At 51.0% G+C, this 27,137-nt stretch overlaps 1 protein-coding gene across 1 annotated transcript in view; it reads right to left on the minus strand.

The window, feature by feature from the left end:
• RAB26 (RAB26, member RAS oncogene family) overlaps window positions 1-27,137 on the minus strand; it is a 263,120-nt gene that overhangs the window by 3,301 nt on the left and 232,682 nt on the right. Inside the window, exons 6-7 of the mRNA XM_075318300.1 lie at window positions 7,063-7,128; window positions 6,309-6,365 (exon numbers count right to left, since the gene is read on the minus strand). Of these exons, the coding sequence (XP_075174415.1) occupies window positions 6,309-6,365; window positions 7,063-7,128 (123 nt within the window). The remainder of the gene's footprint in view (window positions 1-6,308; window positions 6,366-7,062; window positions 7,129-27,137) is intronic.

A 27,137-nucleotide genomic window follows, 5' to 3' on the forward strand; every position in this document is an offset into this window, starting at 1 on the left:
GCTCCATTGGGAGACCCAGACAATTGGGTGTATAGCTTCTGCCTCCGGAGGCCACACAAAGTATTACACTTAAAAAAGTGTAACCCCTCCCCTCTGCCTATACACCCTCCCGTGCATCACGGGCTCCTCAGTTTTATGCTTTGTGTGGAAGGAGGCACACATCCACTCATGCATTCTCATATTAGTTATGTCGGTTGGAAGAAAAGAGGGGCCCCCAGCATGTTCCCTTCTCACCCCACTACGTCGGCGGTGTTGTTAAGGTTGAGGTACCCATTGTGGGTACAAAGGCCGGAGCCTCATGCCGTCTCCTTCACCATCCCTTAGCGGCTCTGGGAGAAGTGGGATCCTGAGCGGTCATCCATTTATGGGACCGTGCTCCCTCCGCAGCCCCTGTGGGAATCTGCCGGACCGGAGTCTAGTCAACCTCAGGGACCGGGCCCTGCATCTCTAAGGTACTCTGTGTCCCCAAGGGGGACTGTGCAGGGAGCGCACCTTCTTCCCGGACGCTGCGGCAGCTGCTGAATTGAGAAGGCCGGCGGACTTCCGCGCCGACCGTGCCTGCTTGTCGGGCGCGGTCTCAAATTTAGTCCCCGGCTTCATCGCGGCCTAGTCGCAGAAATCCCGCCCCCGGGCCTGCCTGTCAGGGGTAAGGGCGGGACGGCCGACCTGACGTCGGATGTGAGGGCCGGACCATCCTGCATGTTTCCTCCCCCCTCACTGATCACTGTGGGGACCCCAGATTCCCGCACTTTCTTGGCGCCGCCCACGGCTCCACTCCTCCCCTGAGAGCTCCGGCAGCCATGTTTTTTGGCATTCTGCCGGTGGAGGATTCTCAGTGAAGAGCTCTGCAGCTCCGGGGGACCTAAGGCAGGGAATCTGGAGGGCACACACTCCGCTTTTTAGCGGTCGGTAAGCCACACCGGTCACCCGGTGCTGGTCCCCCTAGGGTGCCGGAATAGATACGTATTTATATATATATATTTCTGTTCGGTCGGGCTGTATACCCTTTTTTTGCCCATATACCCTCAGTGATCATTCTCCTAGGAGACAACAGCATGTCGTCCACAAGGAGCAAAGCTGTTAAGGCACAGGGTTTTTTTGCAGCCTGTACCTCTTGTGGGGCTATGTTACCTGCGGGTTCCACCTACCCTCACTGTGAGCAATGCTCGACCCCTGCTTCGCTTGCTCAGCCGGAGCCTCGGTCACTAGTGGGCCCCTCGGCTCATGTAGACCCCCCTGCTCCCCCTGACCAGGCGGCAGGGACAGAGTTTGCCTCTTTTGCTGAGAAACTCTCTGAGTCACTTTCACAATCCATGGCTCAGTCTATGGACAAGTGGTCTGCCAAGCTGCTAGAAGCTTTGCAGTCCAGACCGGTAACACAGGCCCCGGCCCCTGTTGAATCGTCGCCTCCAGGCCCCTCTCGGTCCGCGCCGCAGCGCGCTCCCAGGTTGGGCCCTAGGTCTCACGTGGAGGACTCCTGCCCGGACCACAGTCCTAGACAGGCTAAGCGGGCTCGCTGGGAATCTTCCCCGACTTCTTCACGCTGCTCGGGTTCCCAGCTTGAGGACTCGCTGGAGGACGAGGCGGACGTCGCAGCTCAGGGCTCTGACCCTGACGTCGCCCTTAACCTTGATACACCTGAAGGGGACGCCTTAGTGAATGATCTTATCTCGTCCATCAACCAGGTGTTGGATCTCTCTCCCCCGCCTCCTACTGTAGAGGAGTCGGCGTCTCAGCAGGAGAAACACCAGTTTAGGTTCCCCAAACGTACACGTAGTGCGTTTTTCGATCACTCTAACTTCAGAGATGCTGTCCAGAAGCCCAGAGCGGTCCCGGACAAGCGCTTTACTAAGCGCCTCACTGACACGCGTTACCCCTTCCCCTCCGAGGTCGTTAAGGGTTGGGCTCAGTGTCCCAAGGTGGATCCTCCAGTCTCTAGATTGGCGGCTAGATCTGTGGTATCGGTTGCAGATGGCTCATCGCTAAAGGATGCCACTGACAGGCAGATAGAGCTTCTGGTGAAGTCCATCTATGAGGCCACGGGCGCGTCTTTTGCCCCGGCTTTTGCAGCCGTGTGGGCACTCCAAGCTATCTCGGCTTGTCTGGCTGAGATTAATGCTGTCACACGTAATTCTGCTCCGCAAGTTGCGTCTTTGACTTCTCAAGCGTCAGCTTTTCCTTCCTACGCCATGAACGCCGTCCTAGACTCTGCTGGCCGTACAGCTGTGGCATCCGCTAACTCTGTGGCAGTCCGCAGGGCCATGTGGCTGCGCGAATGGAAGGCAGACTCGGCCTCCAAGAGGTTCTTAACCGGTTTGCCGTTTTCTGGCGACCGCTTGTTTGGCGAACGATTGGATGAGATTATTAAGGAATCCAAGGGAAAGGACTCCTCCTTACCCCAATCCAAACCTAAGAGACCTCAGCAACGAAAAATACAATCGAGGTTTCGGTCCTTTCGCCCCTCCGCCAAGCCCCAATCCTCTTCGTCCAGCAGGCCGGAGAAAGGCCAGAGGAACTCCTATGCGTGGCGGTCCAAGTCACGCCCCCAAAAGGCCGCAGGAGGCACTGCCTCCAAGACGGCCTCCTCATGACTCTCGGCATCCCCTAGCCGCATCCTCGGTCGGTGGCAGGCTCTCCCGCTTTGGCGACGCCTGGTGGCCACATGTTCAAGACCGATGGGTGAGAGACATTCTGTCTCACGGTTACAGGATAGAGTTCAGCTCTCGTCCTGCGGCTCGTTTCTTCAGAACCTCTCCGCCCCCCGCTCAGACCGACGCACTTTTTCAGGCAGTGGACGCTCTGAAGACAGAAGGAGTTGTGATCCCCGTTCCCCTTCAGGAACGTGGTCGCGGCTTTTACTCCAACTTGCCTTTCGGCCTGGCGACAGCCCCACGGGTTTTCACCAAAGTCATGGCATCCGTTGTGGCGGTCCTACACTCTCAGGGCCACTCGGTGATTCCCTACTTAGACGATCTCCTAGTCAGGGCCCCTTCTCGGGTGGCGTGTCAACACAGCCTTACCGTCGCTCTGGCGACTCTCCAGCAGTTCGGGTGGATCATCAACTTCCCGAAATCCAAGTTGACACCGACCCAATCACTGACTTACCTCGGGATGGAGTTTCATACACTGTCAGCGGTAGTCAAGCTACCGCGAAACAAACAGCTTTCTCTGCAGGCAGGGGTGCAATCTCTTCTTCGGGGTCAGTCACACCCCTTAAGGCGCCTCATGCACTTCCTGGGGAAGATGGTGGCAGCGATGGAGGCAGTGCCGTTCGCGCAATTCCATCTGCGGACACTCCAATGGGACATTCTCCGCAAATGGGACAAGAGTGCGGCTTCCCTCGACAGGAAAGTCTCTCTTTCCCTTGCAACCAAGACGTCTCTTCAGTGGTGGCTCCTTCCCAATTCTCTATCGCAGGGAAAATCCTTCCTACCCCCAACCTGGGCTGTGGTCACCACGGACGCGAGCCTGTCAGGGTGGGGAGCGGTTTTTCTCCACCACAGGGCTCAGGGAACCTGGACTCCGATAGAGTCTTCCCTTCAGATCAATGTTCTGGAGATAAGGGCAGTGTATCTAGCCCTATTGGCTTTCCATCGGTGGCTGGAGGGCAGGCAGATCCGTATCCAGTCGGACAACGCCACTGCCGTCGCATACATCAACCACCAAGGCGGCACTCGCAGTCGTCAAGCCTTCCAGGAAGTCCGGCAGATTCTGCAGTGGGTGGAAGCCACAGCCTCCACCATCTCCGCAGTTCACATCCCGGGCGTAGAAAACTGGGAAGCAGATTTTCTCAGTCGTCAGGGCATGGATGCGGGGGAATGGTCTCTACACCCAGAAGTGTTTCGAGAGATCTGTCGCCGCTGGGGAATGCCGGACGTCGATCTCATGGCGTCACGGCACAACAACAAAGTCCCGGCATTCATGGCTCGGTCCCTGGATCACAGAGCTCTGGCGGCGGACGCGTTAGTTCAGGATTGGTCGCAGTTTCGACTGCCTTACGTGTTTCCTCCTCTGGCGATGCTGCCCAGAGTGTTACGCAAGATCAGATCCGACTGCCATCGCGCCATTCTCGTCGCTCCAGATTGGCCGAGGCGGTCGTGGTACCCGGATCTGTGGATTCTCATTCACTCAGTCGTCAGGGCATCGCTTCCAGACCGCCCAGACCTGCTGTCACAAGGCCCGTTTTTCCATCTGAATTCTGTGGCCCTCAACCTGACTGTGTGGCCATTGAGTCCTGGCTCCTAGCGTCTTCAGGGTTATCTCAGGATGTCATTGCCACCATGAGACAGGCCAGGAAGCCAACATCCGCCAAGATCTATTACAGGTCTTGGCAAATCTTCTTATCCTGGTGCTCTGATAACGGTTTTCCTCCATGGCCGTTTGCCTTACCCACTTTTCTTTCATTCCTTCAATCCGGAATGGACAAGGGTTTGTCACTCGGCTCTCTCAAGGGCCAAGTATCGGCGCTCTCCGTATTTTTTCAAAAGCGCCTAGCCAGGCTTCCGCAGGTCCGCACGTTCCTGCAGGGAGTTTGCCACATAGTCCCACCTTACAAACGTCCGCTGGAACCCTGGGATCTTAACAGGGTGCTAACGGCTCTTCAGAAACCACCTTTCGAGCCGCTGCGGGATGTCTCTTTATCACGTCTTTCGCAGAAGGTGGCCTTTCTAGTGGCAGTTACATCACTCCGGAGAGTGTCTGAGCTTGCAGCGCTGTCATGCAAAGCCCCCTTCCTGGTGTTTCACCAGGATAAGGTGGTTCTGCGTCCGGTCCCGGATTTTCTCCCTAAAGTGGTATCTCCTTTTCATCTCAATCAAGATATCTCCTTGCCTTCATTTTGCCCTAATCCAATTCACCAATGTGAGAAGGATTTGCACTCTTTGGATCTAGTGAGAGCACTCCGGTTCTACGTGTCTCGCACGGCGCCCCTGCGTCGTTCAGATGCGCTCTTTGTCCTTGTCGCTGGCCAGCGTAAGGGATCGCAGGCTTCCAAGTCAACCTTGGCTCGGTGGATCAAGGAACCGATTCTCGAAGCCTACCGTTCTTCTGGGCTTCCGATTCCTTCAGGGCTGAAAGCCCATTCTACCAGAGCCGTGGGTGCGTCCTGGGCATTGCGGCACCGGGCGACGGCTCAGCAGGTGTGTCAGGCAGCTTCGTGGTCTAGTCTGCACACTTTCACGAAGCACTATCAAGTGCATACCTATGCTTCGGCAGACGCCAGTCTAGGTAGGCAAGTCCTTCAGGCGGCGGTTGCCCACCTGTAAGAGGGGGCCGTTGCGGCTCTTTTTATTGAGGTATTCTTTTACCCACCCAGGGACTGCTCTTGGACGTCCCAATTGTCTGGGTCTCCCAATGGAGCGACAAAGAAGAAGGGAATTTTGTTTACTTACCGTAAATTCCTTTTCTTCTAGCTCCTATTGTGAGACCCAGCACCCGCCCCTGTTCCCTTCGGGCTGTTGTTCTTTTGTGTACACATGTTGTTCATGTTGAATTGTTCTTTTGGTTCATGGTTTTCAGTTCTCTGAACATCCTTCGGATTGAATCTACCCTAGATCAATTTATAAGTTTTCTCCTTCCTGCTTTTGCACCAAAACTGAGGAGCCCGTGATCCACGGGAGGGTGTATAGGCAGAGGGGAGGGGTTACACTTTTTTAAGTGTAATACTTTGTGTGGCCTCCGGAGGCAGAAGCTATACACCCAATTGTCTGGGTCTCCCAATAGGAGCTAGAAGAAAAGGAATTTACGGTAAGGAAACAAAATTCCCTTCTTTGTTAACAGCAGTTATTACTCGGGCGAAGCCGGGGAGTACAGCTAGTTCCATATAAGGGCGTGGCTGCGCATTCTTCTGAAGTTCTGGCTGCACTGTGGCTCCCAGCTCCATTCGCTTTAATGGAGGCAGCTTTTTTGGCGAATAACTGTAAAGCGCGGGGTTAAAATTTCCCCTCAAAACATAGCCTATGACGCTCTTGGAGTCCAGACGTGCAAGTGTGCAAAATGTTGTAGCTGCGACGGTGCAGATGCCAATCCCGGACATACACACACACCTTTATATATTAGATGTGGAATTTGGTTATGTTGCCACTAGGGCGCAGTGTTGATCTATTTATAAACCAGGGGTTAAAGGGAAGAATAACGCCACCCTTGCCAAATCCAGATATATGCCGCAAGCATGTCGCCGATACCTGTAAAATAATTTTTTGCTTCCGTCTGTCTCTGGGAAAGTTGGGAGATGAGAATTAAGGCTGCCATTTTTAGCTTTTGGGTCATCCTAAGACCCCCCTCCCCAAAGCAGCAGCAGCACCTCTCACCTTTGCCAGCCGCTCCCCATCTTCGATCTTGACCACGCGTTCATTGGTGGAGTCCACCTGTAAGAAGAGGATCAGAGGTGACTACAGGATCGGTGTTCATATACCAGACCCAGCCGCAATGCATCGTCCTGGTGAGGTGCTTTCATGTAAATTATTAATATTTACCAGTGAAGAGGATGGGGAGCAGCTAACGTGAACCTGCTCTGTGTTTTTAGTTATTTCATAGTCCACATCCAGCTTTTATTTTTTGTGCTGGTGACGTCAAAATAATGAAATTCGCCTTTTGGGTATCCAGCTCCTATTCAGATCTATGCGTATCCACGGTAACAGACTACAAACTGCGTAGTCTGATCCTGCAGTCATAATTCACTTGTCCTGCAGGATCAGAATACACTGGGTTTGTTTACAGTTTGTTACCATGGAGACACGTATATAATCATCGATTCAATCAGTCAAAGCATAAAATTCCGATTTCTTAATGTCTCTATAGAACGATTTGAGCTCGTTTTTTCTGATAGAGTATCAAATCCCCTGCAAAGACCGGGAAATAAATTTTGTCTGTCTGCAGCCACCACTAGAGGGAGCTCTGCATACTGATTATACACCGAGCGCCATGGTAAACCCTTATGCATGGAGCGCCCCCAAGTGGTGGTAATTTTGTGTTATTAATTTGGCCATTATAAAAATATATTAAGAAATGAGACCGTCGGACCTAAAAACAATAGAAAAAAAACGCAAATCTATACGGCCTCACCTTATTTCCGAGAAGCATAATGACCACGTCTTTCTGCGCGTACTCATGTATCTCCGTCAGCCAGGCCTAAAAATGGAAGAAATGAGTAATTAATAATTTACTAACCGTATATAATCTATAAAAGGGTCTCCAAGGTTAGTTTTAATAAATGTGGCAAGAAAAAACAATTAGCCTTTTCCCGCCTTTTTCTACTAATTTCCTTCAGGTCATTTTGTCAACAATCTGGTTGCTAAGGATGTGCCCCCTTGACAACTACACTGAAAAGGTTGTGGTTGCTAGGTGTTGTGCCCTTAGCAACTAGGTTAACTCAAATAATATTCTCCTGGATCCATCAATCATGGTGAAGGGAAGAATATGGCCGCATGTTGTGCTGTACGTCCTGTCACAAAATCTGTGAAGGCGCCTCCGGCCTAGTAATGGCGGCTGTAATGGCCGCCACACATATATTTATCACATGGCAGAAGATGACTTGCGATCTTTAAGGTATTACATTAGTTCCAACACAATGTCCTGTAAAGTGAAGATGGCAGATACGTGATCTGAGGCGCTGATATATTCTATCACACCCTGCTAGTGAAATGGCAGCCATGACGAGCAACAATGAGAAAAGCTGCTGGAAAACGAGTCGGTCGCGAACAATCGTCACTGTTCGTGTGAATGTTTATTGGCAGAAGTGATAAATTGTGAGGTAAAGTACATGAAAAAAAAAGTATCAGGACATGCGTCTTACGATCTGAATTATGGTTCCTTATTCCGGCCTCTCGCCCCCTCAGTGTATAAGATCCGGCCTTATTGTATAGGACATAAAAGTCACCACCACTCTGCTGACTCCATAACTGCAGAGTCCAGACCTGCTCTGGTAACATCAGCACAAATACTACTTCTGCTGGGAGTTCATGGCCGAGCGGCTGCAGTTATACATCACCAAGCACAATGCCGAGCCGTATATCACCAAGCACAATGCCGAGCCGTACATCACCAAGAACAATGCCGAGCCGTACATCACCAAGCACAATGCTGAGCCGCACATCACCAAGCACAATGCCGAGCGGCTGCAGTTATACATCACCAAGCACAATGCCGAGCCGTACATCACCAAGCACAATGCCGAGCCGTACATCACCAAGCACAATGCCGAGCCGTACATCACCAAGCACAATGCCGAGCCGTACATCACCAAGCACAATGCCGAGCCGTACATCACCAAGCACAATGCCGAGCCGTACATCACCAAGCACAATGCCGAGCCGTACATCACCAAGCACAATGCTGAGCCGTACATCACCAAGCACAATGCTGAGCCGCACATCACCAAGCACAATGCCGAGCGGCTGCAGTTATACATCACCAAGCACAATGCCGAGCCGTACATCACCAAGCACAATGCCGAGCCGTACATCACCAAGCACAATGCCGAGCCGTACATCACCAAGCACAATGCCGAGCCGTACATCACCAAGCACAATGCCGAGCCGTACATCACCAAGCACAATGCCAAGCCGTACATCACCAAGCACAATGCCGAGCCGTACATCACCAAGCACAATGCCGAGCCGTACATCACCAAGCACAATGCCGAGCCACACATCACCAAGCACAATGCTGAGCCGTACATCACCAAGCACAATGCCGAGCCATACATCACCAAGCACAATGCCGAACCACACATCACCAAGCACAATGCCGAGCCGTACATCACCAAGCACAATGCCGAGCCGTACATCACCAAGCACAATGCCGAACCACACATCACCAAGCACAATGCCGAGCCGTACAACACCAAGCACAATGCCGAGCCGTACATCACCAAGCACAATGCCGAGCCGTACATCACCAAGCACAATGCCGAGCCGTACATCACCAAGCACAATGCCGAGCCGTACATCACCAAGCACAATGCCGAGCCGTACATCACCAAGCACAATGCCGAGCCGTACATCACCAAGCACAATGCCGAGCCGTACATCACCAAGCACAATGCCGAGCCGTACATCACCAAGCACAATGCCGAGCCGTACATCACCAAGCACAATGCCGAGCCGTACATCACCAAGCACAATGCCGAGCCGTACATCACCAAGCACAATGCCGAGCCGTACATCACCAAGCACAATGCCGAGCCGTACATCACCAAGCACAATGCCGAGCCGTACATCACCAAGCACAATGCAGAGCCGTACATCACCAAGCACAATGCCGAACCGTACATCACCAAGCACAATGCCGAGCCGTACATCACCAAGCACAATGCCGAGCCGTACATCACCAAGCACAATGCCGAGCCGTACATCACCAAGCACAATGCCGAGCCGTACATCACCAAGCACAATGCCGAGCCGTACATCACCAAGCACAATGCCGAGCCGTACATCACCAAGCACAATGACGAGTGTCAGTTGGAGCGGTGTAAAGTCGCCACTACTGGACTCTGGAGGAGACATGTTCTGTGCAGTGATGGATCACACTTCTCTATCTGCGTCTAATGGAGGAGTCTGGGTTTGGTGATGCCAGGAGAACGTTACCCTTTGACTGCATTGTGCCCGCTGATGGTGAAGGAGGATAATGCTCTGGCTGTTATCAGGGGTAGTTCTCGGCCCTTTACTTCCAGTGAAGGGAAATCTTAATGCTTCATCACAAGACATTATGGACAATTGTAGCTTCCATCTTTTTGGGAACAGTTTGGGGGAAGTCCCTTTTCTGTTCCCCATGATGGAGCCCAGTGCACAAGGAGATTGGTGGAAAAACATGACTCCAGCCCCATCCAACACCTAAAATGGAGACTGTGAGCCCGGCCTCCCCCAACATCAGTGATCTTAGATGAAGGAGCAAAAATTCCCAGACACCTCCAAAATCCCTTTAGAAATCCTTCCCGGAAAGACAGGCCGGTATACATAGTGCAGCGCACCCATCTGGTGACCGGTATGGGTGTAAAGTGTGAGGTCAGAACAGCTCTTTCCAGTGGAGAGGGGGGACACATACTTTTCTCCATATGGTGTATTTGCATGTTATAGCGATAGTGAAGCATGACAGTATGGGGAAAAATGGGTGTGAAGACATCTTTCAAGGGACTGATTAGTTACTACAGATGGTTTCTCTTCTATTCGCAACAGAAATTTTTAAAAAGGGTCTCGGTATGTCCTATGTGTAATACTCAAATTCTACTGTGGGGGGGCGCTGCAGGGAAAAAACACCTGATGCTTTTCCTCATGTCCTACAAAAGGCAAGAAAGGAGACCTGCACATTTCTGCCATAGTCACCTGGCCTCTCCAGCAAGGTTCCACTCTAGTTTTTGGCTGTTATGTGCAGGACTCTCCACTAGGTGGCAGTACAGACTCAGTAAAGATGGCGCAGGCCTTATTCTTGGATGTTGCTGTGACAGGTTCTGCTTCCAATTATTGCACTTTAGGATGATTGATTGTCACTCGTCTCAGTTTAGTGCGCCGCGCTGTCACTGAATAATGCGCTTTTCAAGCAGCGACTATATCTTTACAGGAAAAACCTGAAAAAATATTAATTCTACCAAAGACTAATGGAGAAAGTAAAAAGAACAACGCTCAGAATCTGCAACCAACACCACGATCACCCACCGCACTCCACAGTATCAAGAGGCTGCACTATGTCCTGGATGAAAGATTATGGGATACGGCACTGTATACCGGTCACCAGATGGGGGCGCTGCACTGTGTATACCGGTCACCAGATAGGGGCGCTGCACTGTATACCGGTCACCAGATGGGGGCGCTGCACTGTGTATACCGGTCACCAGATGGGGGCGCTGCACTGTGTATACCGGTCACCAGATGGGGGCGCTGCACTGTGTATACCGGTCACCAGATGGGGGCGCTGCACTGTGTATACCGGTCACCAGATGGGGGCGCTGCACTGTGTATACCGGTCACCAGATCGGGGCGCTGCACTGTGTATACCGGTCACCAGATGGGGGAGCTGCACTGTGTATACCGGTCACCAGATGGGGGGGCTGCACTGTGTATACTGGTCACCAGATGGTGGCGCTGCACTGTGTATACCAGTCACCAGATGGGGGGGCTGCACTGTGTATACCGGTCACCAGATGGGGGCGCTGCACTGTGTATACCGGTCACCAGATCGGGGCGCTGCACTGTGTATACCGGTCACCAGATGGGGGAGCTGCACTGTGTATACCGGTCACCAGATGGGGGGGCTGCACTGTGTATACTGGTCACCAGATGGTGGCGCTGCACTGTGTATACCAGTCACCAGATGGGGGGGCTGCACTGTGTATACCGGTCACCAGATGGGGGCGCTGTACTGTGTATACCAGTCACCAGATGGGGGCGCTGCACTGTGTATACCGGTCACCAGATGGGGGCGCTGCACTGTGTATACCGGTCACCAGATGGGGGAGCTGCACTGTGTATACCGGTCACCAGATGGGGGCGCTGCACTGTGTATACCAGTCACCAGATGGGGGCGCTGCACTGTGTATACCGGTCACCAGATCGGGGCGCTGCACTGTGTATACCGGTCACCAGATGGGGGAGCTGCACTGTGTATACCGGTCACCAGATGGGGGGGCTGCACTGTGTATACTGGTCACCAGATGGTGGCGCTGCACTGTGTATACCAGTCACCAGATGGGGGGGCTGCACTGTGTATACCGGTCACCAGATGGGGGCGCTGCACTGTGTATACCGGTCACCAGATGGGGGCACTGCACTGTGTATACCGGTCACCAGATGGGGGCGCTGCACTGTGTATACCAGTCACCAGATGGGGGGGCTGCACTGTGTATACCGGTCACCAGATGGGGGGGCTGCACTGTGTATACCGGTCACCAGATGGGGGCGCTGCACTGTGTATACCAGTCACCAGATGGGGGGCTGCACTGTGTATACCGGTCACCAGATGGGGGCGCTGCACTGTGTATACCGGTCACCAGATGGGGGCACTGCACTGTGTATACCGGTCACCAGATGGGGGCGCTGCACTGTGTATACCAGTCACCAGATGGGGGGGCTGCACTGTGTATACCGGTCACCAGATGGGGGCGCTGCACTGTGTATACCGGTCACCAGATGGGGGCGCTGCACTGTGTATACCGGTCACCAGATGGGGGGGCTGCACTGTGTATACCGGTCACCAGATGGGGGCGCTGCACTGTGTATACCGGTCACCAGATGGGGGCGCTGCACTGTGTATACCGGTCACCAGATGGGGGGGCTGCACTGTGTATACCGGTCACCAGATGGGGGCGCTGCACTGTGTATACCGGTCACCAGATGGGGGCGCTGCACTGTGTATACCGGTCACCAGATCGGCGCGCTGCACTGTGTATACCGGTCACCAGATGAGGGCGCTGCACTGTGTATACCGGTCACCAGATGGGGGCGCTGCACTGTGTATACCGGTCACCAGATGAGGGCGCTGCACTGTGTATACCGGTCACCAGATGGAAGTGCTGCACTGTGTATACCGGTCACCAGATGGAAGTGCTGCACTGTGTATACCGGTCACCAGATGGGGGGCTGCACTGTGTATACTGGTCACCAGATGGGGGCGCTGCACTGTGTATACTGGTCACCAGATGGGGGCGCTGCACTGTGTATACTGGTCACCAGATGGGGGCGCTGCACTGTGTATACCGGTCACCAGATGAGGGGCTGTAGTGTGTATACCGGTCACCAGATGGGGGCGCTGCACTGTTTATACCGGTCACCAGATGGGGGCGCTGCACTGTGTATACCGGTCACCAGATGGGGGCGCTGTACTGTGTATACCGGTCACCAGATGGGGGGCTGCACTGTGTATACCGGTCACCAGATGGGGGCGCTGCACTGTGTATACCGGTCACCAGATGGGGGGGCTGCACTGTGTATACCGGTCACCAGATGGGGGGGCTGCACTGTGTATACCGGTCACCAGATGGGGGCGCTGTACTGTGTATACAAGTCACCAGATGGGGTGCTGCACTGTGTATACCGGTCACCAGATGAGGGCGCTGCACTGTGTATACCGGTCACCAGATGGGGGCGCTGCACTGTGTATACCGGTCACCAGATGAGGGCGCTGCACTGTGTATACCGGTCACCAGATGGAAGTGCTGCACTGTGTATACCGGTCACCAGATGGAAGTGCTGCACTGTGTATACCGGTCACCAGATGGGGGCGCTGCACTGTGTATACTGGTCACCAGATGGGGGCGCTGCACTGTGTATACTGGTCACCAGATGGGGGCGCTGCACTGTGTATACTGGTCACCAGATGGGGGCGCTGCACTGTGTATACCGGTCACCAGATGAGGGGCTGTAGTGTGTATACCGGTCACCAGATGGGGGCGCTGCACTGTTTATACCGGTCACCAGATGGGGGCGCTGCACTGTGTATACCGGTCACCAGATGGGGGCGCTGTACTGTGTATACCGGTCACCAGATGGGGGGCTGCACTGTGTATACCGGTCACCAGATGGGGGCGCTGCACTGTGTATACCGGTCACCAGATGGGGGGGCTGCACTGTGTATACCGGTCACCAGATGGGGGGGCTGCACTGTGTATACCGGTCACCAGATGAGGTGCTGCACTGTGTATACCGGTCACCAGATGGGGGCGCTGTACTGTGTATACAAGTCACCAGATGGGGTGCTGCACTGTGTATACCGGTCACCAGATGGGGGCACTGCACTGTGTATACCGGTCACCAGAGGGGGCGCTGCACTGTGTATACCGGTCACCAGATGGGGGCGCTGCACTGTGTATACCGGTCACCAGATGGGGGCACTGCAGTGTGTATACCGGTCACCAGATGGGGGCACTGCACTGTGTATACCGGTCACCAGATGGGGGCACTGCACTGTGTATACCGGTCACCAGATGGGGGCACTGCACTGTGTATACCGGTCACCAGAGGGGGGCGCTGCAATGTGTATACCGGTCACCAGAGGGGGGCGCTGCAATGTGTATACCGGTCACCAGAGGGGGGCGCTGCACTGTAGTAAATTAAGTTATCTTTACAGCGCTTACAATTACTTTTTTTGTCCTTGGCAGAAGAGCTTGCACTCCATGCGTGCTTTACAGTATCGGTCCTCTCCAATAGACCAGAGCAGTGATACAAATAACGTTAGAGGAGGAAACACTAATGGACAAGGACTGGAGTAGTGGTGAGCTGTCCAGGGTGTGATGACGAGCAGGCGGTGCTGCCGGTGACAGCCGCAGGTCACCACAATGTAGTTGTCCCTTGTCACATTCATTTGCTTTCAGGACAGACGGGGGATCGTCACCTCCACCACCGGTGACACCGGAAAGATCTTTACAGGGGCCGGAGAGCGGGCGAGGTGCCATCACCAATTCTTAATGTCTGCGTACGAGCTGTCAGAGGCGGCGGATCACACACCGCTATATATAGAAACGCGGAGACATATACAATATTGTTCCCGCGACGAACGAAGGCATTGTCCATATAAAACGCTAAACTGCAGATGATTGATTTCTTACTATATCAATACAGTGATGGGTGTAATCCTGAGCCTCCACCAGAGGGCGCTGGTTCATTATAGAGTCCAGTCTACACAGTAAGCTCCTGAGCTCCCTCTAGTGGTGACTGAAGGAGAGTCAATGTTACCTTTATGGTGCTTCCATATTCCAGGAAGATCACTATACAGCTCTGCTTTTTGGGTCCCCTGACTCCAGATTGTGCGCAATATTACAGCGCAGCCCTATTCACTTCATTAGCGCTTAGCTGCAATACCAGACACAACCTGTGCATAGGTGTGGCGCTATCTCTGGAAGAAAACGGCCATGGTTTTGTCATCTGAGACAATCCCTTTAAATGTAAGACATGATCCTGTGATTTCTTGGCCGTGCAGAGAGAAGCACAACAAGAAAAAGGGATCCGGAGCTGAAATCACCTCGAAAACTGCAAATCAACAGTGAATCGTTAATTAACGGATGTGTTAATAGCAAAGCGAGATGCGACCACGAAATCCTGCACCAAGTGCAGAGACGTAAGGAGGAGAAATAGCGCAGGAGTCATGTGCTCCCTCCGATATCATTACATGATTTACACATGAGCAGGTGCAAATGTAACACGTCCCCAGCAACCGCCAGACTGAGAAAAGCGCCAAAATCCACAGCGCCCATTACTAACCAGCAGCAATAAGCAGAGGCAAAGATATTGTGTTATTGTAAGGACAATTTAGTGAGTGCAGCTCTGAAGTGTAATACAGAATGTAACTCAGGATCGGTAATGTATGTACACAGTGACTGCACCAGCAGAATAGTGAGTGCAGCTCTGGAGTATAATGCAGGAGGTAACTCAGGATCAGTAATGTAATGTATGTACACAGCGACTGCACCAGCAGAATAATGAGTGCAGCTCTGAGGTATAATACAGGATAAGTAATGTAATGTATGTGCACAGTGACTGCACCAGCAGAATAGTGAGTGCAGGTCTGGGGTATAATACAGGAGGTAACTCAGGATCAGTAATGTAATGTATGTACACAGTGACTACACCAGCAGAATAGTGAGTACAGCTCTGCGGTATAATACAAGATAAGTAATGTAATGTATGTACACAGTGACTGCACCAGCAGAATAGTGAGTGCAGCTCTGGAGTATAATACAGGAGGTAACTCAGGATCAGTAATGTAATGTATGTACACAGTGACTGCACCAGCAGAATAGTGAGTGCAGCTCTGGAGAATAATACAGCATATAACTCAGGATCAGTAATGTAATGTATGTACACAGTGACTGCACCAGCAGAATAGTGAGTGCAGCTCTGGGGTATAATACAGTAGGTAACTCAGGATCAGTAATGTAATGTATGTACACAGTGACTGCACCAGCAGAATAGTGAGTGCAGCTCTGGAGTATAATACAGGAGGTAACTCAGGATCAGTAATGTATGTACACAGTGACTGCACCAGCAGAATAGTGAGTGCAGCTCTGGGGTATAATGCAGGAGGTAACTCAGGATCAGTAATGTATGTACACAGTGACTGCACCAGCAGAATAGTGAGTGCAGCTCTGGAGTATAATACATAAGATAAATCAGATTAATACAAGACATGTGATGTAATTATGCAGATTGCACTAGGTAATATACTCTTGTATGTCGTCTGCCTCATTTATTTTCTCCCTGGATGCGCTGGTGTCTGTCAGTCGCTCCGGGCCTCCTCCATACAGATGAACATGTATGACTATAGTGTGGGGGTGGGGGTGACATGGCTGGATGGATGCGCCTCACGCTGCGGTGACATTTCTCCATCCATAATACCTCCACCTTGATACAGGATCCTTCAGCCCAACACCGGGAGCCCATCGCGGGGCGTCATCTGAATGATTAATTACACCCCGCCGCCGCGCTCTATTGATCTTCACCAAATGTAAATGTCACTTTTTTCTGCACGGATCATGGCGCAAAAAGTGGATTAACCCCAAACTGTGCATAATAAAACCGCCTGTGGCGCATCCTCTCCGATATACGGCGGATAGTAATATACTCATCGGCCTCCATCGAGCTCAGGCGCCTTTAAATGCGATTGGTCCTCGGTAATTGTGAGAAAATGCCGGCAATCTTTAGGAATTCAACGGAATCTAAACATCCGAATAACGAGGAGAAGAATGGAGCCTTCTCGGATTCTAAGTTTCCTCTGAGGGGTGAAGGAAACGCGCGGCGGCAACAGATAACGTGGAGCATTGTGTGCCCGGCCGGGCCCCGCCAGTGTTATTATCTCTGTATACATTCATGCCCGGTCACCAACTCGCCCAATACTCGCCATGTCACCGGACATAATGGCTGCAAGGAGATTTCTATCCTCAGGGTGACGCTGCAACCCTCTAACCAGAAGAACCTGCCCGCATCCTCCACCAAATGTGGACCGGGTGTAATGGACACTCACAGCCTTGCACTGCCAGGATGGACGGGCGGACATGGGTCTGAGCTCTTCTGCTCAATATATGTATCTAAGGCCATTGTGTGTGATACCATTTGTGGAGTTGGGGAATCTAAGACCATCTACTGTCTGCCGAGTGGGTGCATCTAAGACCATCTACTGTCTGCTGAGTGGGTGCATCTAAACATCTACTGTCTGCTGAGCTGGTGCATCTAAGACCCTCTACTATCTGCTGAGCTGGTGCATCTAAGACCATCTACTGTCTGCCGAGTGGGTGCATCTAAGACCATCTAATGTCTGCCGAGTGGGTGCATCTAAGACCATGTACTGAATGCTGAGCTGGTGTATCTAAGACCATCTACTGTCTGCTGAGCTGGTGCATCTAAGACCATCTACTGTCTGCTCAGTTAGTGCATCTAAAACCAACTACTGTCTGCTGCATCTAAGGCCATCTACTGTCTGCTGAGTGGGTGCATCTAAACATCTACTGTCTGCTGAGCTGGTGCATCTAAGACCCTCTACTATCTGCTGAGCTCATGCATCTAAGACCATCTACTGTCTGCCGAGTGGGTGCATCTAAGACCATCTACTGTCTGCTGAGTGGGTGCATCTAAGACCATGTACTGAATGCTGAGCTGGTGCATCTAAGACCATCTACTGTCTGCTGAGCTGGTGCATCTAAGACCATCTACTGTCTGCTGAGCTGGTGCATCTAAGACCATCTACTGTCTGCTGAGTTAGTGCATCTAAAACCAACTACTGTCTGCTGCATCTAAGGCCATCTACTGTCTGCTGAGCTGGTGCATCTAAGGCCATCTACTGTCTGCTGAGCTGGTGCATCTAAGACCATCTACTGTCTGCTGAGCTGGTGCATCTAAGACCATCTACTGTCTGCCGAGTGGGTGCATCTAAGACCATCTACTGTCTGCCGAGTGGGTGCATCTAAACATCTACTGTCTGCTGAGCTGGTGCATCTAAGACCATCTACTGTCTGCTGAGTGGGTGCATCTAAGACCATGTACTGAATGCTGAGCTGGTGTATCTAAGACCATCTACTGTCTGCTGAGCTGGTGCATCTAAGACCATCTACTGTCTGCTGAGGTGGTGCATCTAAGACCATCTACTGTCTGCTGAGCTGGTGCATCTAAGACCATCTACTGTCTGCTGACTTGGTGCATCTAAGACCATATACTGCCTGCTGAGCTGGTGCATCTAAGACCATCTACTGCCTTCTGAGCTGGTGCATCTAAGACCATCTACTGTCTGCTAGGCTGGTGCATCTAAGACCATCTACTGTCTGCTGAGCTGGTGCATCTAAGACCATCTACTGTCTGCTGAGCTGGTGCATCTAAGACCATCTACTGTCTGCAGAGCTGGTGCATCTAAGACCATCTACTGTCTGCTGAGCTGGTGCATCTAAGACCATCTACTGTCTGCTGACTTGGTGCATCTAAGACCATCTACTGCCTGCTGAGCTGGTGCATCTAAGACCATCTACTGCCTTCTGAGCTGGTGCATCTAAGACCATCTACTGTCTGCTAGGCTGGTGCATCTAAGACCATCTACTGTCTGCTGAGCTGGTGCATCTAAGACCATCTACTGTCTGCTGAGCTGGTGCATCTAAGACCATCTACTGTCTGCAGAGCTGGTGCATCTAAGACCATCTACTGTCTGCTGAGCTGGTGCATCTAAGACCATCTACTGTCTGCTGACTTGGTGCATCTAAGACCATCTACTGCCTGCTGAGCTGGTGCATCTAAGACCATCTACTGCCTTCTGAGCTGGTGCATCTAAGACCATCTACTGTCTGCTGAGCTGGTGCATCTAAGACCATCTACTGTCTGCTGAGCTGGTGCATCTAAGACCATCTACTGTCTGCTGAGCTGGTGAATCTAAAACCATCTACTGTCTAAAGTCCTGGTGCATCTAAGACTACTGTCTGCTGAGTTGGTGCATCTAAGACCATCTACTGTCTGCTGAGCTGGTGCATTTAAGACCCTCTACTATCTGCTGAGCTGGTGCATCTAAGACCATCTACTGTCTGCCGAGTGGGTGCATCTAAACATCTACTGTCTGCTGAGCTGGTGCATCTAAGACCATCTACTGCCTGCTGAGCTGGTGCATCTAAGACCATCTACTGTCTGCCGAGTGGGTGCATCTAAGACCATCTACTGTCTGCCGAGTGGGTGCATCTAAGACCATCTACTGTCTGCTGAGTGGGTGCATCTAAGACCATGTACTGAATGCTGAGCTGGTGCATCTAAGACCATCTACTGTCTGCTGAGCTGGTGCATCTAAGACCATCTACTGTCTGCTGAGCTGGTGCATCTAAGACCATCTACTGTCTGCTGAGTTAGTGCATCTAAAACCAACTACTGTCTGCTGCATCTAAGGCCATCTACTGTCTGCTGAGCTGGTGCATCTAAGGCCATCTACTGTCTGCTGAGCTGGTGCATCTAAGACCATCTACTGTCTGCTGAGCTGGTGCATCTAAGACCATCTACTGTCTGCCGAGTGGGTGCATCTAAGACCATCTACTGTCTGCCGAGTGGGTGCATCTAAACATCTACTGTCTGCTGAGCTGGTGCATCTAAGACCATCTACTGTCTGCTGAGTGGGTGCATCTAAGACCATCTACTGTCTGCTGAGCTGGTGCATCTAAGACCATCTACTGTCTGCTGAGCTGGTGCATATAAGACCATCTACTGTCTGCTGAGCTGGTGCATCTAAAACCATCTACTGTCTAAAGTCCTGGTGCATCTAAGACTACTGTCTGCTGAGTTGGTGCATCTAAGACTATCTACGGTCTTCTGAGTTGGTGCATCTAAGACCATCTACTGTCTGCTGAGCTGGTGCATCTAAGACCCTCTACTATCTGCTGAGCTGGTGCATCTAAGACCATCTACTGTCTGCCGAGTGGGTGCATCTAAGACCATCTACTGTCTGCTGAGTGGGTGCATCTAAGACCATGTACTGAATGCTGAGCTGGTGCATCTAAGACCATCTACTGTCTGCTGAGCTGGTGCATCTAAGACCATCTACTGTCTGCTGAGCTGGTGCATCTAAGACCATCTACTGTCTGCTGAGTTAGTGCATCTAAAACCAACTACTGTCTGCTGCATCTAAGGCCATCTACTGTCTGCTGAGCTGGTGCATCTAAGGCCATCTACTGTCTGCTGAGCTGGTGCATCTAAGACCATCTACTGTCTGCTGAGCTGGTGCATCTAAGACCATCTACTGTCTGCCGAGTGGGTGCATCTAAGACCATCTACTGTCTGCCGAGTGGGTGCATCTAAACATCTACTGTCTGCTGAGCTGGTGCATCTAAGACCATCTACTGTCTGCTGAGTGGGTGCATCTAAGACCATGTACTGAATGCTGAGCTGGTGTATCTAAGACCATCTACTGTCTGCTGAGCTGGTGCATCTAAGACCATCTACTGTCTGCTGAGGTGGTGCATCTAAGACCATCTACTGTCTGCTGAGCTGGTGCATCTAAGACCATCTACTGTCTGCTGACTTGGTGCATCTAAGACCATATACTGCCTGCTGAGCTGGTGCATCTAAGACCATCTACTGCCTTCTGAGCTGGTGCATCTAAGACCATCTACTGTCTGCTAGGCTGGTGCATCTAAGACCATCTACTGTCTGCTGAGCTGGTGCATCTAAGACCATCTACTGTCTGCTGAGCTGGTGCATCTAAGACCATCTACTGTCTGCAGAGCTGGTGCATCTAAGACCATCTACTGTCTGCTGAGCTGGTGCATCTAAGACCATCTACTGTCTGCTGACTTGGTGCATCTAAGACCATCTACTGCCTGCTGAGCTGGTGCATCTAAGACCATCTACTGCCTTCTGAGCTGGTGCATCTAAGACCATCTACTGTCTGCTAGGCTGGTGCATCTAAGACCATCTACTGTCTGCTGAGCTGGTGCATCTAAGACCATCTACTGTCTGCTGAGCTGGTGCATCTAAGACCATCTACTGTCTGCAGAGCTGGTGCATCTAAGACCATCTACTGTCTGCTGAGCTGGTGCATCTAAGACCATCTACTGTCTGCTGACTTGGTGCATCTAAGACCATCTACTGCCTGCTGAGCTGGTGCATCTAAGACCATCTACTGCCTTCTGAGCTGGTGCATCTAAGACCATCTACTGTCTGCTGAGCTGGTGCATCTAAGACCATCTACTGTCTGCTGAGCTGGTGCATCTAAGACCATCTACTGTCTGCTGAGCTGGTGAATCTAAAACCATCTACTGTCTAAAGTCCTGGTGCATCTAAGACTACTGTCTGCTGAGTTGGTGCATCTAAGACCATCTACTGTCTGCTGAGCTGGTGCATTTAAGACCCTCTACTATCTGCTGAGCTGGTGCATCTAAGACCATCTACTGTCTGCCGAGTGGGTGCATCTAAACATCTACTGTCTGCTGAGCTGGTGCATCTAAGACCATCTACTGCCTGCTGAGCTGGTGCATCTAAGACCATCTACTGTCTGCCGAGTGGGTGCATCTAAGACCATCTACTGTCTGCCGAGTGGGTGCATCTAAGACCATCTACTGTCTGCTGAGTGGGTGCATCTAAGACCATGTACTGAATGCTGAGCTGGTGCATCTAAGACCATCTACTGTCTGCTGAGCTGGTGCATCTAAGACCATCTACTGTCTGCTGAGCTGGTGCATCTAAGACCATCTACTGTCTGCTGAGTTAGTGCATCTAAAACCAACTACTGTCTGCTGCATCTAAGGCCATCTACTGTCTGCTGAGCTGGTGCATCTAAGGCCATCTACTGTCTGCTGAGCTGGTGCATCTAAGACCATCTACTGTCTGCTGAGCTGGTGCATCTAAGACCATCTACTGTCTGCCGAGTGGGTGCATCTAAGACCATCTACTGTCTGCCGAGTGGGTGCATCTAAACATCTACTGTCTGCTGAGCTGGTGCATCTAAGACCATCTACTGTCTGCTGAGTGGGTGCATCTAAGACCATCTACTGTCTGCTGAGCTGGTGCATCTAAGACCATCTACTGTCTGCTGAGCTGGTGCATATAAGACCATCTACTGTCTGCTGAGCTGGTGCATCTAAAACCATCTACTGTCTAAAGTCCTGGTGCATCTAAGACTACTGTCTGCTGAGTTGGTGCATCTAAGACTATCTACGGTCTTCTGAGTTGGTGCATCTAAGACCATCTACTGTCTGCTGAGCTGGTGCATCTAAGACCCTCTACTATCTGCTGAGCTGGTGCATCTAAGACCATCTACTGTCTGCCGAGTGGGTGCATCTAAGACCATCTACTGTCTGCTGAGTGGGTGCATCTAAGACCATGTACTGAATGCTGAGTGGGTGCATCTAAGACCATCTACTGTCTGCTGAGCTGGTGCATCTAAGACCATCTACTGTCTGCTGAGCTGGTGCATCTAAGACCATCTACTGTCTGCTGAGTTAGTGCATCTAAAACCAACTACTGTCTGCTGCATCTAAGGCCATCTACTGTCTGCTGAGCTGGTGCATCTAAGGCCATCTACTGTCTGCTGAGCTGGTGCATCTAAGACCATCTACTGTCTGCTGAGCTGGTGCATCTAAGACCATCTACTGTCTGCCGAGTGGGTGCATCTAAGACCATCTACTGTCTGCCGAGTGGGTGCATCTAAACATCTACTGTCTGCTGAGCTGGTGCATCTAAGACCATCTACTGTCTGCTGAGTGGGTGCATCTAAGACCATGTACTGAATGCTGAGCTGGTGTATCTAAGACCATCTACTGTCTGCTGAGCTGGTGCATCTAAGACCATCTACTGTCTGCTGAGGTGGTGCATCTAAGACCATCTACTGTCTGCTGAGCTGGTGCATCTAAGACCATCTACTGTCTGCTGACTTGGTGCATCTAAGACCATATACTGCCTGCTGAGCTGGTGCATCTAAGACCATCTACTGCCTTCTGAGCTGGTGCATCTAAGACCATCTACTGTCTGCTAGGCTGGTGCATCTAAGACCATCTACTGTCTGCTGAGCTGGTGCATCTAAGACCATCTACTGTCTGCTGAGCTGGTGCATCTAAGACCATCTACTGTCTGCAGAGCTGGTGCATCTAAGACCATCTACTGTCTGCTGAGCTGGTGCATCTAAGACCATCTACTGTCTGCTGACTTGGTGCATCTAAGACCATCTACTGCCTGCTGAGCTGGTGCATCTAAGACCATCTACTGCCTTCTGAGCTGGTGCATCTAAGACCATCTACTGTCTGCTAGGCTGGTGCATCTAAGACCATCTACTGTCTGCTGAGCTGGTGCATCTAAGACCATCTACTGTCTGCTGAGCTGGTGCATCTAAGACCATCTACTGTCTGCAGAGCTGGTGCATCTAAGACCATCTACTGTCTGCTGAGCTGGTGCATCTAAGACCATCTACTGTCTGCTGACTTGGTGCATCTAAGACCATCTACTGCCTGCTGAGCTGGTGCATCTAAGACCATCTACTGCCTTCTGAGCTGGTGCATCTAAGACCATCTACTGTCTGCTGAGCTGGTGCATCTAAGACCATCTACTGTCTGCTGAGCTGGTGCATCTAAGACCATCTACTGTCTGCTGAGCTGGTGAATCTAAAACCATCTACTGTCTAAAGTCCTGGTGCATCTAAGACTACTGTCTGCTGAGTTGGTGCATCTAAGACCATCTACTGTCTGCTGAGCTGGTGCATTTAAGACCCTCTACTATCTGCTGAGCTGGTGCATCTAAGACCATCTACTGTCTGCCGAGTGGGTGCATCTAAACATCTACTGTCTGCTGAGCTGGTGCATCTAAGACCATCTACTGCCTGCTGAGCTGGTGCATCTAAGACCATCTACTGTCTGCTGAGCTGGTGCATCTAAGACCATCTACTGTCTGCCGAGTGGGTGCATCTAAACATCTACTGTCTGCTGAGCTGGTGCATCTAAGACCATCTACTGCCTGCTGAGCTGGTGCATCTAAGACCATCTACTGCCTGCTGAGCTGGTGCATCTAAGACCATCTACTGTCTGCTGAGCTGGTGCATCTAAGACCATCTACTGTCTACTGAGCTGGTGCATCTAAGACCATCTACTGTCTGCTGAGCTGGTGCATCTAAGACCATCTACTGTCTGCAGAGCTGGTTCATCTAAGACCATCTATTGTCTGCTGAGCTGGTGCATCTAAAACCATCTACTGTCTAAGTCCTGGTGCATCTAAGACTACTGTCTGCTGAGTTGGTGCATCTAAGACTATCTACGGTCTTCTGAGTTGGTGCATCTAAGACCATCTACTGTCTGCTGAGCTGGTGCATCTAAGACCCTCTACTATCTGCTGAGCTGGTGCATCTAAGACCATCTACTGTCTGCCGAGTGGGTGCATCTAAGACCATCTACTGTCTGCCGAGTGGGTGCATCTAAGACCATCTACTATCTGCTGAGTGGGTGCATCTAAGACCATGTACTGAATGCTGAGCTGGTGTATCTAAGACCATCTACTGTCTGCTGAGCTGGTGCATCTAAGACCATCTACTGTCTGCTGAGTTAGTGCATCTAAAACCAACTACTGTCTGCTGCTTCTAAGGCCATCTACTGTCTGCTGAGCTGGTGCATCTAAGGCCATCTACTGTCTGCTGAGCTGGTGCATCTAAGGCCATCATATGTGATACTCTCTCCTGGTTTGCGGTATCTAATGCCGTTGCGTGTGCTTCTGTCTTTAGTTAATGTACCTAAGGCCGTTTGCCAAGTTGGTGTATCTAAACTTTACCCTCGGTGATACTAATTGCAGAGTTTGTTTATTCTGCGGAATCATCCGGTTGCTCTCTGCATACTTCGTGTCTATAAGGCCATCGGTCAGGACTTAATTTTTCCTGATACAGAGCGCCAAATCTTCAGCATAGATCTAAAATCTAAAGTTATACCTGCAGTGACCACTAGAGAGCGATCACAGCACACTCTGTCTGCAGGAAACTCTTTGGCTCCCCCCAGTGGTGACTGCAGGAAATCTTATTTTGTGTATTTATCCAATGTTAATGCAGGGAATCTAAACATCTAGGCTCAAAGGACTATAAAGAAATATTATAAAATTAGTTTTTCCGCTACAGAATACAATATTGATGCTGTATTTCGACACATCGGCCGTAAAGCGCCGCAGCTCCGGGGAAAAAAGGCTTTATGAACAGAAGAATTGTGGGAAGCGACGGCAGACTCCGGCCTCATTAACCTGCGGCTGCGGCTGGAGACCCTGCGCTGTGCGGAGGCAGCTGCGGAGGACGGGCTCGGCAGCAGGTAAATGGAGGATATATTTAGATCAGCGGCTTTAGGGGGAGATGATATCAAGGTGGAAGAGGAAACCGGCAACAGACTCTGCCTGAGGGGCGTCTCGGGAGGAATCAGCGAGGAGCGGCGCTCGTCATCCCCCAAACCTGCCCTACTCACCAATTATGACTGCAATGTAATAGCAAGCGATCTACGGGTGATTTAAAGGGGCACACACGCACACCTGCTTTCTTACAAAAACAGCGCCACACCTGTCCACAGGTTACGAGTGGTATTACAACACAGTCTGCTGCAATGGAGCTGATCTGCAACACCATGGACAGGTGTGGCGCATGTACACACGGTACCGACACCAATCAGATCCAGCGACAGGAGCCGAAACACGACAGCTCCGTGCACCACGTAGTGGCCGATCTCAGGTACTGCAGCTCAGATCACATTCACTTGAGTGGGAGTAGAGCTGCACATCATGGCTCAGGTGGCCACTTTTCCTTGGCCTTGTCCCTGCAGCTACACCAGAGGTGGTGGAAATGACTGCCCACTGGGGTGTCATCTGTGCCCTTTTAGTAGGACCATGTGCCCCCCCCCCCCCCCCAAAAAAAAAATAGTCAGGAGACTGAAATTGCACAGTGTATGGTGTGCACAGATCCAATTTCATTTGGGTTCTTTGACCAGCAGCACCCAGTCTACCGATGTGCAAGGTACTGACTGGCCGGCTTCTTGCTGATTCCCATAAGGGGGGGAATCCGTGTCCCTACAATGGGACACTGCGCCATAATGGCCGACCAAGTGGATCGGGAACCCAGATCCAATCTCGTTCTGGTTCCTTGCAAGCTTGGTCAGTAGCACCAAGTCAAATCCAATGTTGCTCTGAAGTGGATGAGCCATGACACCTCGGTGCCACCACCAGAGCCGCCATTGTCCTCACCCTGCACCATGATCCAAAGCTGGCAGAATCATGCTCCTCTTTTATGTATCCTCTTCCAAAAAGAACCGAAATATTCGAGCCCCCAGACCCAATCTCATTCCTGAACCCCTCACACAACTGTCCAGAAAGATGGCGGAGCCCCCAAACAAAAAGTATAAATTTCACTCCTCCCCCCCCCCCCCCGCTGATTTGAAGCTGGGGACGCACAATCGCGAGCACCGAAATGTAAAGCTGCCGATAAGGTATGAGAATGTAATGTGATTACATGGGTCGTTGGTGTAATGAGGCCTAGAGACCTCCTTGGACACCCCCTGCCGCCGATTCTGCATGCCATTGTTTGCAAAAGAACAATACAGGCAATAACTAAATAAAATAAATAAAATAAAATAAATAAATTAAATTAAATAAATAAAATAAAATAAATAAATTAAATAAATTAAATAAAATAAATTAAATAAATAAAATATAATAAATAAAATAAAATAAATTAAATAAATAAAATAAAATAAAATAAATTAAATAAATAAAATAATTAAATTAAATAAAATAAATTAAATAAATAAAATAATTAAATTACATAAAATAAATTAAATGTTTTCTCTGTATCGATGGCGGCACGTGCGGTTTTGTACCTGGTCGGGCACTGGTGTTATTTACGCCCAGTATGGGATGTGACAGCCACTTTCCCGGCCGTTCTGCACAGTTGGATAAGCAGATTATCAATCACGGTGAATAGCCGTCTCCGAGATTGTGCATGGATCAGTATCGATCCTCCGGGGAGGCGAGGACGCCCTCCGCTCCTCCGCATTGTCACAATCCATAGTACTTGTGATTACACAGTGTAATTAATCCTTCTTGCGCTGGAGAGCCCAGGCGGGGGGTTATATTTAGTGTCCCCCATGGAACATGTAAAATCAGAATTTCTTGTTACAACAGGTATATTAAATGTTCCTTTATGTGCACGGTATAAAGCCCTTAAAGTACAGCTGTTGTTTTACAAAAAACCTCTCTAAT

This window comes from Anomaloglossus baeobatrachus, chromosome 7, assembly GCF_048569485.1.
Source record: "Anomaloglossus baeobatrachus isolate aAnoBae1 chromosome 7, aAnoBae1.hap1, whole genome shotgun sequence".
NCBI classification, from domain to species: domain Eukaryota; kingdom Metazoa; phylum Chordata; class Amphibia; order Anura; family Aromobatidae; genus Anomaloglossus; species Anomaloglossus baeobatrachus.